Below are 13866 nucleotides of genomic sequence, written 5' to 3'. Positions count from 1 at the left end.
CGTCGATCGTCTGGGTGTAACAGCGCGTCAGGCCGCTGAGGCGGTACCGCTTGTATCCTTGGATATCTGCTGAGTCGGAACTAGCTTGCCGGCTCGGGATGCGATACACAGCTGGTCGCTCTTATGATGTCACTCAGCACACGACCAGCAGTGAGCGGCGCGCTACACTGCTGGTTGTGTGCCGCGCCTTCTCCACTCTTTCAGGTCGCCTTGTGACTTTTACCGAAAGGAAGCCAATACTTAAAATTGGATCCAACATTTAGAGTTTTTTTACGAAAACTACTTGCAATTCGTGATTTTAAATAACAAACAAAATGATATTTCTTAATTTTTTATTTTGTAAATCACATTTTTCTTTCCACTACACATTTATCAGCGCCAGATTATACACTTCTGGTCGATTAATTAAGTTTTTAATGACATTTTAAAATCAGAGTTCTAAAAATCTAACATTCAGTTTACTTATAACTATACATCCTATATCTGTAAATATTGAATACCCTTTGAAAGAAGACATTTCAAAACTACAGATACAAACTGGAATGTAACTTTTTACTGGTGGTAGGACCTCTTGTGAGTCCGCATGGGTAGGTACCACCACCCTGCCTATTTCCGCCGTGAAGCAGTAATGCGTTTCGGTTTGAAGGGTGGGGCAGCCGTTGTAACTATAATTGAGACCTTAGAACTTATATCTCAAGATGGGTGGCGCATTTACGTTGTAGATGTCTATGGGCTCCAGTAACCACTTAACACCAGGTGGGCTGTGAGCTCGTCCACTCATCTAAGCAATAAAAAAAAAAAAAAAAAAAAAAAAAAATGTAATACATCAAAATGAGATACGCCAGAGAACATCCCATTAGATTTAAGGTAATCAGTGCGTAATCAAGCCAGAACGAAATACTATTTCCACAATAACGACATACAAGTATATGTATGTGCTCCTGATAAACTAAACTGAAAAGTTTCACAAGATATGTCAATTAATAAAACAAAATCATCTTTTGTAATTAGATCTATCAATTTACTTAAATATATAAAATGTGTCATTATATTGAATGATTCCTTCTTGCTGAATTACGTCCATTTTAATTAATATTAAGGGAAAAAAATCAATAAAAAAATCAATGTTTTCTTTTAGATCAGACTAAAATTATGTACTTATATGTACGAGTAATAGCAACTATTATATTAAATGTTATATAAGTTTATTATGTGAAGCTGGTTATAAGCAATGTTTTTAGTATATATTTATTTGGTTTAATAAGCTAAGAAACAAAAATCCCTTTTTCTTACAATAATCCACCAAAATTTTTACTTACAATGCTAGTGTTAAAACACTTTCCTTACAATAATCCACCGAAATTTTTACTTACAATGCTAGTGTTTTAAGTTACTATAATTAAAACATTATTTTACTAAACAGCTATTTGGGGTCTCTAACTTTGTGCAAGAGCAACAAATAGACCTATAAAAATGTTAAATTTTCTAAGTGAATTTAACTATACATGTCAGATCTAAAAAAACCTTAGAAAAAAAATTGATCGATGTTAAATATTTCTAAATAAATGCCAAAACTGAAGCCTAACAATTAGTTTTGGCTATTTATAATTTAGCTATGTAAAGACAAACTACATTTAGCCTGTAGGTTTGAAATTCGTTAGTCAAATTTATTTTCTACACTAGACAATTATCGCCAGACTATATATTTCTGGTTTTCATTAAAACAGACATAGATATTATTATAAATACCAAAGACCGATAAAACGGTATTAATGGGTAAGTATAAATCTAAACATTCAATTTATAATTTAAGTACTTATGAATTATTAAATACCCTTCCAGGGAGGAGACATTTCAAATATGAGCACACGCTAAAATTGTAATGTAATACAATATAATTTTCATACAAATAAACAGACTTCAGTCAGGGAAAAATATCATTTGTTGATAAAATAGTCTTAGTCTATATCTAAAAACTAACAATAAGAGAAAAGTATCAAAAATAACAAAGATTTTAAATGATTAAAACGTATGTATGGCAAACATAATTTTTTCATTTGGTCATGGGACATTTCAAGATCATAGTTTTAATTAATACGCCTTTTATAACTTGGAGAACACCAATGTGGAATAAGGAAAATAAAACCTTAAGATTTAATAGTAAAAATTCATCGAAAACACCGAAATATAGGATTTTCATTAAGCACCCTACAAAATTCTACAATACAAACTACAGACAAAAGTCGTCGTGCTTCGGCACCAAGAGATGTCGAAACATAGATATCGTGATTATTCTTAATTTTAAAAAGAAGAATATACGCACCCATTGATGGTACATTGTTTTACAAATACACATTAAACAATTAAATTGTATTAGGTAATATATTAATTAGATCTACAATATTACGAATAAATACCAAATGTTTATTATTTACTACAATATTTAATATTAAAATAGACAATTCAAATGCTATGATTAATTATTACAAAGACTGAATATATTGAAAAACTTCGCCGCCTGAAGTACAAGTTCGAGAAATACGTAATTTAATTTGATGTTAAGTGCATATCACTTTATTACTATTAGACATGACTAGCTTTTAATGAGCAAAACTGAATCAACAATTCAAAGAAATAATGTAACCGATCGTAAAATGTGTAAAGTAAAGTAGGAACCAAACTATTTAGGGAATTTTTATTCTTTACTGATATTTCGGTGGCCCGTCTACCTCTATAACTCCTGTGTATTCATAATTCACACGAAAATTTCCAGATAATGTAGTTCAGCTCACCCGAGAGAAATCTTAATTTGTGTTGGAGCTCGCAACGTACTTTTCAGATTTCGATTTTCCTGTCTGCAAAGCGGGAGATGATAGGAACAAGAATGGCTTCAATAAAGCTATTCAAAGTAGCCATAAAATGACTACTTTGAAATGACCATACAGCACAAAACATATGATTCATATAGTTATGTACTAGCATGCTATTTATAGAATCGATTTTTACGCGGTTTTTTCGAATGTGTTTTTTACACGCTTTTAGAAACTTGATATGTACGTGGGTATGTAACGGAGTCATCGAAAGTCATTTTCATAGACTTCAAGATTAATATTTTCGATCCGTATAAATAAACAGCATAAAATGAATTGTTAGTTTGGTCTGTTATTTATCTAAGCATGGTTCTTAATTTTAAATTACACATTTTTAATTAATATTCTTTACCATATTTTAATGAGCGTTATGTCTTAATTCCTTAGTTTGAAGTGCTGTAGTAAAAAATATTTTGATGAATAATAAAAATTGGTTAGCTTGTTATTATTCATGTTCATTGCAAGATGCCTAAGTTGTTGTTTTCTAAAAATTTCAGGAACATAGTCTAAAATTGTGGCCTGCATAACTAACTGGCTATTTGGTAAACACGCCGTATGTACTCATATAAATAGGCAAAGACAAAATAATTTAATACATTTTACTTTTTTGTGTGTCATCATCCATTTTTGTTTTGTTGACAAAATATTGTCGGGTAACATTTTATTACCAAAAAAATTGGGATCCCCTTAATTTTTTGCAAAATATATTTCACTAACAAAACAAAGAGAAAATGAAACACGTAATACTTAATTTAAATATTGTACTAACATCTAAATTACTGTTGAAACTCAATCAGGTAGGTACTGAGATGAAAAACTAGTGAGAAGAAATATGCGTAACATCATTGCAACAAATGATGTATACATCAATTGTAGAAATCATTTTTTATGAGTATTTTACTAGTAAGTATGTTTTATTGAACATTGAATCTATGTTAACAACCACGAATAACTGTTAAGACTGTTAAAACCTGTGAGATCGATACTAGTAAAAATCAAGATTCATATTATTTAACTTCTCGAATTAATCATTTCAAATTATTACAATAGTTTTCTCTTAGACCACATTTACATGATTTTTTTTAGGAAACTAATGCATAAACAGTCTAGTATTACACTAAAATAACCTAAAATGTAAAAGCAATTTTTACATAAAGTAGATAATAATATCTTGTATCGATCCTGTCTAAGCCTCTGAACTCATTTTGAATATTCCTAATATGTTAACTAGAGAATTAGTCCCGTCATATTTTAAGTTAATGTTGGCACCACATGTTAATTAAATTTATATTAATTTAAAATAATTTTTATTCAATATATTATTAACATGTATAAATTATTGTACAATTAGATTTCATGAAATTAATAAAAGTTACAGTCTAGTGCGGCAAAGCTGATGCGATAATAAAACTCGAAAACGAAAGAAAAAAACATAAAAAAGTCATCCAAATTGAACTAAGACTTAGTAGTAGGTATTTGATAACAGTGAGAAAAAATTGTTTTCATAGTATTAATATTATTATATATTTTATTGAACAGCATTATATATGGTTAATTTCAATTCTTATTAGATTTCAAATGTGTTCTGTCAATAGATTAAAACATGTACCGCGTAATCAGGTATCGAGATATAATTATGTTTTGTACTCGTAGTTCAGTTATCGGTTGATTAGAGTAATTTTGACTGGATGACAAGCTTGTATACGGACAAGACACGCATCGTCGTATTTGATGCCAATACTTAATTTAAACAGTCGTTTATCAGACTAGAATCGACGCTTAAATTTAAGTACAATTTTGAATTTAAGTTTTATAAAAACCTTTTTTTTTTTAAACACGACACAAGTCATTGAGTTCCAACAAAAATTTACAAAAATAAAAATTTAAGAAATAGTTTTAGCTACATCATATGATTGAGACCTACAGAGACAAATAATACTGCCAAATAACACTGCATACAATTATAATCACAACAAATTAAACGGACGGAAAGAAATCAACATATTTTCACAGTAGTGGAATTAGAAATAAAAATTGACTTAAACAAATATAGGACTTAAAATATTTTTTTATCAATAACAAACGTAAAATTTGTGCTCTCACAACGAAATAATAAACTCGAAAAAATACTCAAAGAAATTAAATTACGTTCTTAAATAAAAAAATTAATTGAGTATCAAATTTAACTTTTAAATATTGGTACACAACAACCCTGTTAAATACATTTATCACGTTCTTGAGTTGGCATAATTTTTAAGATTTTAAAAATAAATATAATTTTGGAAGCAACAGAAACTATGTTTCCACCGTTATTTAGTAAAATTTACATAATTTATAAAATTTCAACTGAATGTCACTTTTCCAGTTTAATGAAATAAATAAGTATATGAATTACTGTTTATCTCATAGATATTAATCATAAAGTTCTCAAGCTGTTAAAGTCTAAATTAGAAAAGTAAGCAAAGTGCAGGATAAATAATGAGCGTTCTATAATTAGAATACTTATACATAACATCGAGAGAGTAAAAAGTATTTTACCCCAATTTTATTCCAATGTAATTCAGACTTAAACTTCTTGTCTCAAGATACTATTTTATTCGGGCACAGTTAACAAATGAATAACAGTTGTTCAGAGGTTTTTCTGCCCGCTGGTAAGTACGCTACTGAACTCCACACTTCGCGACTACGTTAATTAAAAATAAAATAAAATGGCAACACCTTGTATGACGTTTGAATACTGGCAACGATATCATTGAACCGGCAATTCGCAGTTATATCGTGGTCGTTTTGCTATAACACGAGCGGTTTGTTTGAACGTGACGACAACTGCTTAAACAGCAGTTGTGTGTTGCACATGTGTTGTAACGGTTGTAGCTTTTGATGCAGTCTTCGTAGCTTCCTCGGCTGCGATATCGGCCTTCACCAGATCCATCTTGGAGTGAATGCGGAAATGTAGCCGCGATTCCAAAGAGTATCCTGAGTACTTCCTTCTATAACATAAAAAAATATATACAAATTATAAATAAATAGTAACATTTTCTCTTTTGTTTGTGGGCTGATTTCTTTATTAATTGCCTTTTATTATTATCATTATTTAATATATTTACAGCCAACGGTTACCAGACTTCATAGCCTAGCTTTAATAAAATTTTGGTAATATTATTATGAATTTCAAATAAATAGACAAAATAGTCACTTTGTCTCTCTTGTCTGTGAGTTGATTTCTTTATTAATTATCTATTATTATTATTTTTTAACATATTATTTACAGCCAACGGTTACCAGATCTCATAGCCAAGCTTTAATAAAAATTTGGTAATAGTATTTTCTATTATTATTTATTATTATAAATAATACATATAAATATTGAATATGCATGTTTACGCAAGCTTAAATTTAATAGCGGTTTCATACAAAATTTTATTTCCCCATCTTTGATTACCGCCATTCTATCATACAAACCTAATTAATATATAAAATAAATAATACGTAAAATAAATACGACCACAAGTTTACTTTGCTATAAAAACTAATCTGTTTGTGTTATAAACTGGAAAGAGCTGTTGTTTCCTCTTATTTCTTTACCAATATTATTTCCCAGCAATAGTAGAAGCAACTCTTCATATATTGAATATACATTACCTAGCCTCGTTTAAGAGCTGAACAGCTTTATCTTTATCCCCTAGTTGGTAGTGGCACATTGCTACTTCGACCACAGTGTACGGGAACAGAAATGTATCTTCTTTAATTTCACTCTTCAGCCTGTTGAAAATTATTTTAATGTTTTACAAAACAGGTTTTTATGAATTGGTAAACATAAAATCCTCATCGAAAACATTGTAATGAAACGCACCAAGGATTTGTATATATCAGTTACTTTAAAAAAAATTATTAATGGTTTTTTTATTCTGGTAGAATCTGACAAACTGACGTAGCACAAGTAATATAACAACTATTAAATAAGTAATAATAATAATAGGTTGGGGAAAAAGCTTCTTCGGATTTTTTAAAATTCACAACAATTTTTAATATAGTTTATTTAAATTTAAGTCAATTATGTAGGTACTATTTTGATCGATAACTTTTTGCCATCTTGTAGGTAGGGGGCATGATCCCATTGCTATAGAAATTTTGAGGCTTCTGATCAAAATACCGCGACAATTGGTTTTGGCAGTCCAAAGAGATTTTATTACAAGTTCATAGATACTATAATGCGAAAAGACTTTTTTCCCAACCTATTATAATGTTTATGACTAAGTTTTTATGACATTTCCTAACTTACTGGAATACAGCGTCGAAACTGTTGAGAGCCAGACGAGGCAGACCCATGGCGGCCAGACAGCATCCGTGCATATAGCGCAGCAAGGCGCGGTTGTCAGCAATATAAATGCCCATCCAATCAAACCGATGATCCTCGACACGCTCGCGGGTCACTTCGATCACCTGTAAAATAATTTTAAAGATGAAATGATTGCATAAGGATGTGAAAATTGGGAATTTTTATATGGGAATTTTCGTCAATATATGGGAAGTTATTAGCTTCATTCATTCCTGTTCAATCGATTCAAAGAAGAACTTCTTTCGTTCTTTTTTTATGAATAGGTGACAAGAATATTTTCACGTCACTGACAACTTCCAAGCTGAGCCTATGTCATATACCTCCACAGCAAAATTATATGGGAAGTAACGATAATTCGTATTGTGCCGAAAAATCAGTAACTCAAAGTAAGATACAAGAATAAAAGAACAAAAATTACACAAATAGAATTAAGCAAACACAAACAAATACAATTTTTTTTTATTTTTCTGTAGATTATTTCATTTGTTATTTCTGTTAAATATTTCTTTGTCGGTTTCACATACATTTTTCGTTCTCGATTCACGAATACAAATCAGTGCCCATATACCGCTAAGGATTGAGAAGGCCTAAGCCAATGTCATAAGCTCTCATATGGGAAGTCTATGACGCGGATCTTATTGTCTACATTTACTATTTTACTTAAATGGATTTCGATGACTTATTTAGTTCTTAATTTACAAAAAATTAAAAGCTTCTATATCAAGACGGTGACGACAGAGGCAACGAAGCCTAAGTCATAAACTCCCATATGGGAAATCATATGGGAAGTTTATGACGCGGGCCTTGATGTCTACATTGATTCTTGCTCAAACAAATGGAAGGGCTTCTTTCTTTCTTGATTTGCAAAGTCGAAACACTTCTATTCTGACCACGATGACGACAGAGACAACGAAGCCTAAGTCATAAACTCCCATATGGGAAATCATATGGGAAGTTTATGACGCGGGCCTTGATGTCTATATTCATTCTTCATTTATCGCTTCCGAGGACTTTTTCCATCCTGGAGCGACTTCTTTAGTTCTTGATTTGCAAAGGTGAAAAGCTTTTAATATCTTGATACTGACGACGGAGACAACGAAGCCTCAGTCATAAACTCCCATATGGGAAATCATATGGGAAGTTTATGACGCGGGCCTTGATGTCTACATTTATTCTTCTATTTAAATAGATTCCGATGACTTAATTCGTTCTTAATTTACTAAAAATTAAAAGTTTGTACTATCACGATGCTGAAGACAGAGGCAATTAAACCTTAGTCATAAACTCCCATATGGGAAATCATATGGGAAGTTTATGACGCGGGCCTTGATGTCTACATTAATTCTTGCTCAAACAAATGAAAGGGCTTCTTTCTTTCTTGATTTGCAAAGTCGAAACACTTCTATTCTGACCACGATGACGACAGAGACAACGAAGCCTAAGTCATAAACTCCCATATGGGAAATCATATGGGAAGTTTATGACGCGGGCCTTGATGTCTACATTCATTCTTCATTTACCGCTTCCGAGGACTTTTTCCGTTCTGGAGCGACTTCTTTAGTTCTTGATTTGCAAAGATGAAAAACTTTTAATATCCTGATACTGACGACGGAGACAACGAAGCCTAAGTCATAAACTCCCATATGGGAAATCATATGGGAAGCTTATGACGCGGGCCTTACTGTTTACGATCTTTCTTGCTCAAACAAATGAAAGAGCTTCTTTCTTTCTTGATTTGCAAAGTCGAAACACTTCTATTCTGACCATCATGAGGACAGAGACAACGAAGCCTAAGTCATAAACTCCCATATGGGAAATCATATGGGAAGTTTATGACGCGGGCCTTGATGTCTACATGAATTCTTGCTCAAACAAATGAAAAGGTTTTTTTTCTTTCTTGCTTTGCTTCTTGAAAGTCGAAACACGTCTACTCTGACCATGATGACGACAGAGACAACGAAGCCTAAGTCATAAACTCCCATATGGGAAATCATATGGGAAGTTTATGACGCGGGCTTTGATGTCTACATTAATTCTTGCTCAAGCAAATCAAAGGGCTTCTTTCTTTCGTGATTTGCAAAGTCGAAATACTGCTGCTCTGACCATGATGACGACAGAAACAACGAAGCCTAAGTCATAAACTCCCATATGGGAAATCATATGGGAAGTTTATGACGCGGGCCTTGAAGTCTGCATTAATTCTTCTACTTAAATAGATTCCGATGACTTTTTCCGTTCTGGAGCGACTTCTTTAGTTCTTGATTTGCAAAGATGAAAAACTTTTAATATCCTGATACTGACGACGGAGACAACGAAGCCTAAGTCATAAACTCCCATATGGGAAATCATATGGGAAGTTTATGACGCGGGCTTTGATGTCTACATTAATTCTTGCTCAAGCAAATCAAAGGGCTTCTTTCTTTCGTGATTTGCAAAGTCGAAATACTGCTGCTCTGACCATGATGACGACAGAAACAATGAAGCCTAAGTCATAAACTCCCATATGGGAAATCATATGGGAAGTTTATGACGCGGGCCTTGAAGTCTGCATTAATTCTTCTACTTAAATAGATTCCGATGACTTTTTTTCCGTTTTGGAGCGACTTCTTTAGTTCTTGATTTGCAAAGATGAAATACTTTTAATATCCTGATACTGACGACAAAGACAACGAAGCCTAAGTCATAAACTCCCATATGGGAAATCATATGGGAAGTTTATGACGCGGGCCTTGATGTCTACATTAATTCTTGCTCAAGCAAATCAAAGGGCTTCTTTCTTTCGTGATTTGCAAAGTCGAAATACTGCTGCTCTGACCATGATGACGACAGAAACAACGAAGCCTAAGTCATAAACTCCCATATGGGAAATCATATGGGAAGTTTATGACGCGGGCCTTGAAGTCTGCATTAATTCTTCTACTTAAATAGATTCCGATGACTTTTTCCGTTCTGGAGCAACTTCTTTAGTTCTTGATTTGCAAAGATGAAATACTTTTAATATCCTGATACTGACGACAAAGACAACGAAGCCTAAGTCATAAACTCCCATATGGGAAATCATATGGGAAGTTTATGACGCGGACCTTGATGTCTACATTAATTTTTGCTCAAACAAATGAAAGGGCTTCTTTCTGATTTGCAAAGTCGAAACACTTCTACTCTGACCATGATGACAACAGAAACAACGAAGCCTAAGTCATAAACTCCCATATGGGAAATCATATGGGAAGTTTATGACGCGGGCCTTACTGTCTACGATCTTTCTTGCTCAAGCAAATTAAAGGGTCTCTTTCTTTCTTGATTTGCAAAGTCGAAACACTTCTATTCTGACCATGATGAGGACAAAGACAACGAAGCCCAAGTCATAAACTCCCATATGGGAAATCATATGGGAAGTTTATGACGCAGGCCTTGATGTCTACATTCATTCTTTGTTTATCGATTACGAAGACCTAGTGTTCTTGATTAGCAAAGATAAAACATGTCTCATCTCACGATACTGACGACAGAGACAACGAATGCTAAGTCATAAACTGCCACATGGAAAGTTTAAGATGCGGGGCTTATTTTCTATATTCATTATTATTTTATCAGTACATAGGAATTATGCTGTTCTTGATTTACAAATGTCAAACACTTCTCTGACGATGTTGAAGACAGAGGCAACTAAGCCTAAGTCATAAACTTCGATTAGAAAATAATTTGGGAAGTTCATGAGGCGGGCCTAGATGTCTCATTCATTCTTGTCATATCAATTCAAAGGACTTATTCCGTACTTGATTTACGAGTATGAAACACTTATCTCATGATGCTGACGACAGAAGCAACAGAAGCATCATATAGGAAGTTTATGATGCCTAATTGTCTAAATTCAATCTTAAGTTTGAAAAACTTTACAATTCACTTAAATTTTAACAAATACTTTTGTAAGTATATATAATATGTTGTAAAATCATATATCTCAAAGGAGAAATAAATAAATAAAACGAAAAAACATTTGAAAGTACATGATTTAATTAGTCATTTTTGTTAATTCTTTCATAGCCGATTCCATAAACTTCTTTTGTTCTTGATTTACGAGTGCGAAATACTTCTCTGACGATGCTGAAGAGACAGACAACTAAGCCTAAGTCATAAACTGCCATATTGGAAGTTTATAACGTGGGCCTAGATGTCTACATTTATTCTCCTTAAGCTCTCTTCTTTTGTTCTTGATTTACAAAGACGAAACAAGTCTACACTCACGATACTGACGACAGATGCTAGTAAGCCTAAGCCATCAATTTCCATTTGGTGAATTCTATAAATTTAATCTTCTTTGAATTTATTCTAATCTGTTTTCTGCTATGAAAATGTTAATACCATCGGATCTAAGCCTATGGTATGTTATAAATACAATGTAAATATGTACATAAGGTAAATGTAAGGTACATGTATATTCGAATTTTACTAAATCCATCTACAAATAATGATATATAGATAAATAAATGATATACCACATTATTTTAATGTAAAGTTTTCGATTCTTACCTTCGTGACATATGACTATGTAAATATACTAATTACAACTAAATACTTACTTTGAGTACGTATTGTGCTCCTCTTGAATTGTAGGTGAGTATGCCGAACATGTTCCATAGGCAGAGTAGTTCAATAGCCGGCAACACTAGGCGCCCTCCCTGTGTGTAGTATCGAGCAGCGCGCTTAATCATGAATTTTTCCATAGGCAATGATTTTCCGGCTATGCGTTGTTTGTAAAAGGAACAATTCCTGTAATAATGTTTCATAGTTATCATCACTTTAAAGCGATCCTCAGAGCCCATCATCATCAACTATGCAATGCAATGTTAGACTTTAAATGTCTATTCATCATCAACTATGCAATGCAATGTTAGACCGATCTAAGACTAAGATTTTTTTAAAGGTCTATGATCTTTCTTTGATTTAGTTAGAAGCTGTTATATCACATAGTAGCTTTAATGTTACCAATAAAAAAATTCAACAAAAGAGAAATTATGTTATAAATAACATGAATCAAAGTGTTGAGGTGTCAATGATTATAGTCGAATTCCGGTAAATTTACAAAATAAATTTAAAAGAGATTAAATATTGTTTTTTTTTATTGCTTAGATGGGTGGACGAGCTCATAGCCCACCTGGTGTTAAGTGGTTACTGGAGCCCATAGACATCCACAACGCAAATGCGCCACCCACCTTGAGATATAAGTTCTAAGGTCTCAAGTATAGTTACAATGGCTGCCCCACCCTTCAAACCGAAACGCATTACTGCTTCACGGCAGAAATAGGCAGGGTGGTGGTACCCACCCGCGCGGACTAACAAGAGGTTCTACCACCAGTAATTACGCAAATTATAATTTTGCGGGTTTCATTTTTATTACACGATGTTATTCCTTCACCGTGAAGTCAATCGTGAACATTTGTTGAGTACGTATTTCATTAGAAAAATTGGTACCCGCCTGCGGGATTCGAACACCGGTGCATCGCTTCAACACGAATGCACCGGACGTCTTATCCGTTAGGCCACGACGACTTCTTGTTTGTCTTCGTTAATATTTGTCTAAAGTGTAGTCTTAGTGAAATCTGTGAAGAAATAGAATTCTTTGAAGTAGAAGTCTTAGACAATAGTGTACATATCATAATAGTGTACATACAAATTTGTAATTTCAATTAATTATAATCGAATTTCGACTACCGGGAGACCACTAGTCAATATAAAAACGTCCCTTTATTACCTTAACAATTCATTGCACTGGTGTTTCTCGTTTGGGGTCATATCGCTTCCGAGTTGCAGCAGCATCGCCGCCTTGGTGTACGAGTAAATGGTACGGGACCATGAGCTCTCATCCATTAGTTTAGTAGCGTATTGTGCTGCTTCACGCCACTCCATTTTCAAGCTAAAAACGTAATTTGATTCGAATAGAATAACAATAATTTTATTAGTATTTAGCTATAGTTGAAATTACAAATAGACATATAATGTAACAATTTAATTACCTATTGACCCACATGATCTCCCAGAAGCATAGATGGCGGAACTGCTTGAAATTATGCTGGCTATTCAAAGCACAGTTGTAGGTGCTTATCGCCGGTTCAAAGAGGCCGCGAAGGAATTCCAGTCTCCCTTTGAACACTAAGAACCAAACGCTCTCGGGGTATATCTGTAAAAGTAAAAATTTTTTGAAACAATGCAACACAAGCTAAAATTATTACTGTACAAAATTGGCAGATTAATCTTATTAAAAATATTTAAATGAAATACATATTAAGCTTTAGGTTAGTATTGTTATTATATCGCACATAAAGTGCGATAACGTCACTTATGCAAATTATGTATTTTTTCAGGAGAAGAATATAATTCTATATAGTTCTGCTAGGCTATAGAAATAAAATGATAATAATTAAACTACAACTTAAAACTTCATCAGTAAAAGCAAACATCTCTCTCGTCTCACTAATAACTATTAAAAAATCGGTTGTCTGTAAAGTCGGTTTACTGACGATAGTTGAACGTGACAACGTCATAAGAAAATACTGATGGAATGGTTTCATTTTTCAATTATCGCAATTATCGTTGCTATAAACAATTGACACCACATTCACTTTTCACTGAACTTCACACTTGACGAAAACATGTAAA

At 32.9% G+C, this 13866-nt stretch overlaps 1 protein-coding gene and 2 non-coding genes across 9 annotated transcripts in view; all 3 read right to left on the bottom strand.

Annotated features, from left to right (window-relative positions):
• Positions 1-318: 318 nt before the first annotated feature.
• LOC101745437 (tetratricopeptide repeat protein 39B) overlaps positions 319-13866 on the bottom strand; it is a 32239-nt gene continuing 18691 nt past the window's right edge. For all 7 annotated transcript variants that reach the window (XM_062669236.1, XM_012693615.4, XM_012693616.4 and 4 more), the window contains 6 exons: positions 13224-13387; positions 12962-13123; positions 11790-11979; positions 7153-7313; positions 6513-6632; positions 319-5860 (listed from right to left, as the gene is read on the bottom strand). In XM_062669236.1, the coding sequence (XP_062525220.1) occupies positions 5701-5860; positions 6513-6632; positions 7153-7313; positions 11790-11979; positions 12962-13123; positions 13224-13387 (957 nt within the window). In that variant the 3' untranslated portion in view covers positions 319-5700. The remainder of the gene's footprint in view (positions 5861-6512; positions 6633-7152; positions 7314-11789; positions 11980-12961; positions 13124-13223; positions 13388-13866) is intronic.
• Mir3204a (microRNA mir-3204a) lies at positions 7930-8036 on the bottom strand. The gene has a single exon (NR_107487.1). It is a non-coding gene; the product is annotated as a microRNA mir-3204a (primary transcript).
• Mir3204b (microRNA mir-3204b) lies at positions 10549-10636 on the bottom strand. Its single transcript, NR_107709.1, has one exon. It is a non-coding gene; the product is annotated as a microRNA mir-3204b (primary transcript).

Source organism: Bombyx mori, chromosome 1, assembly GCF_030269925.1.
Source record: "Bombyx mori chromosome 1, ASM3026992v2".
NCBI lineage: Eukaryota > Metazoa > Arthropoda > Insecta > Lepidoptera > Bombycidae > Bombyx > Bombyx mori.
This window is presented reverse-complemented; position numbering and strand designations above follow the sequence as displayed.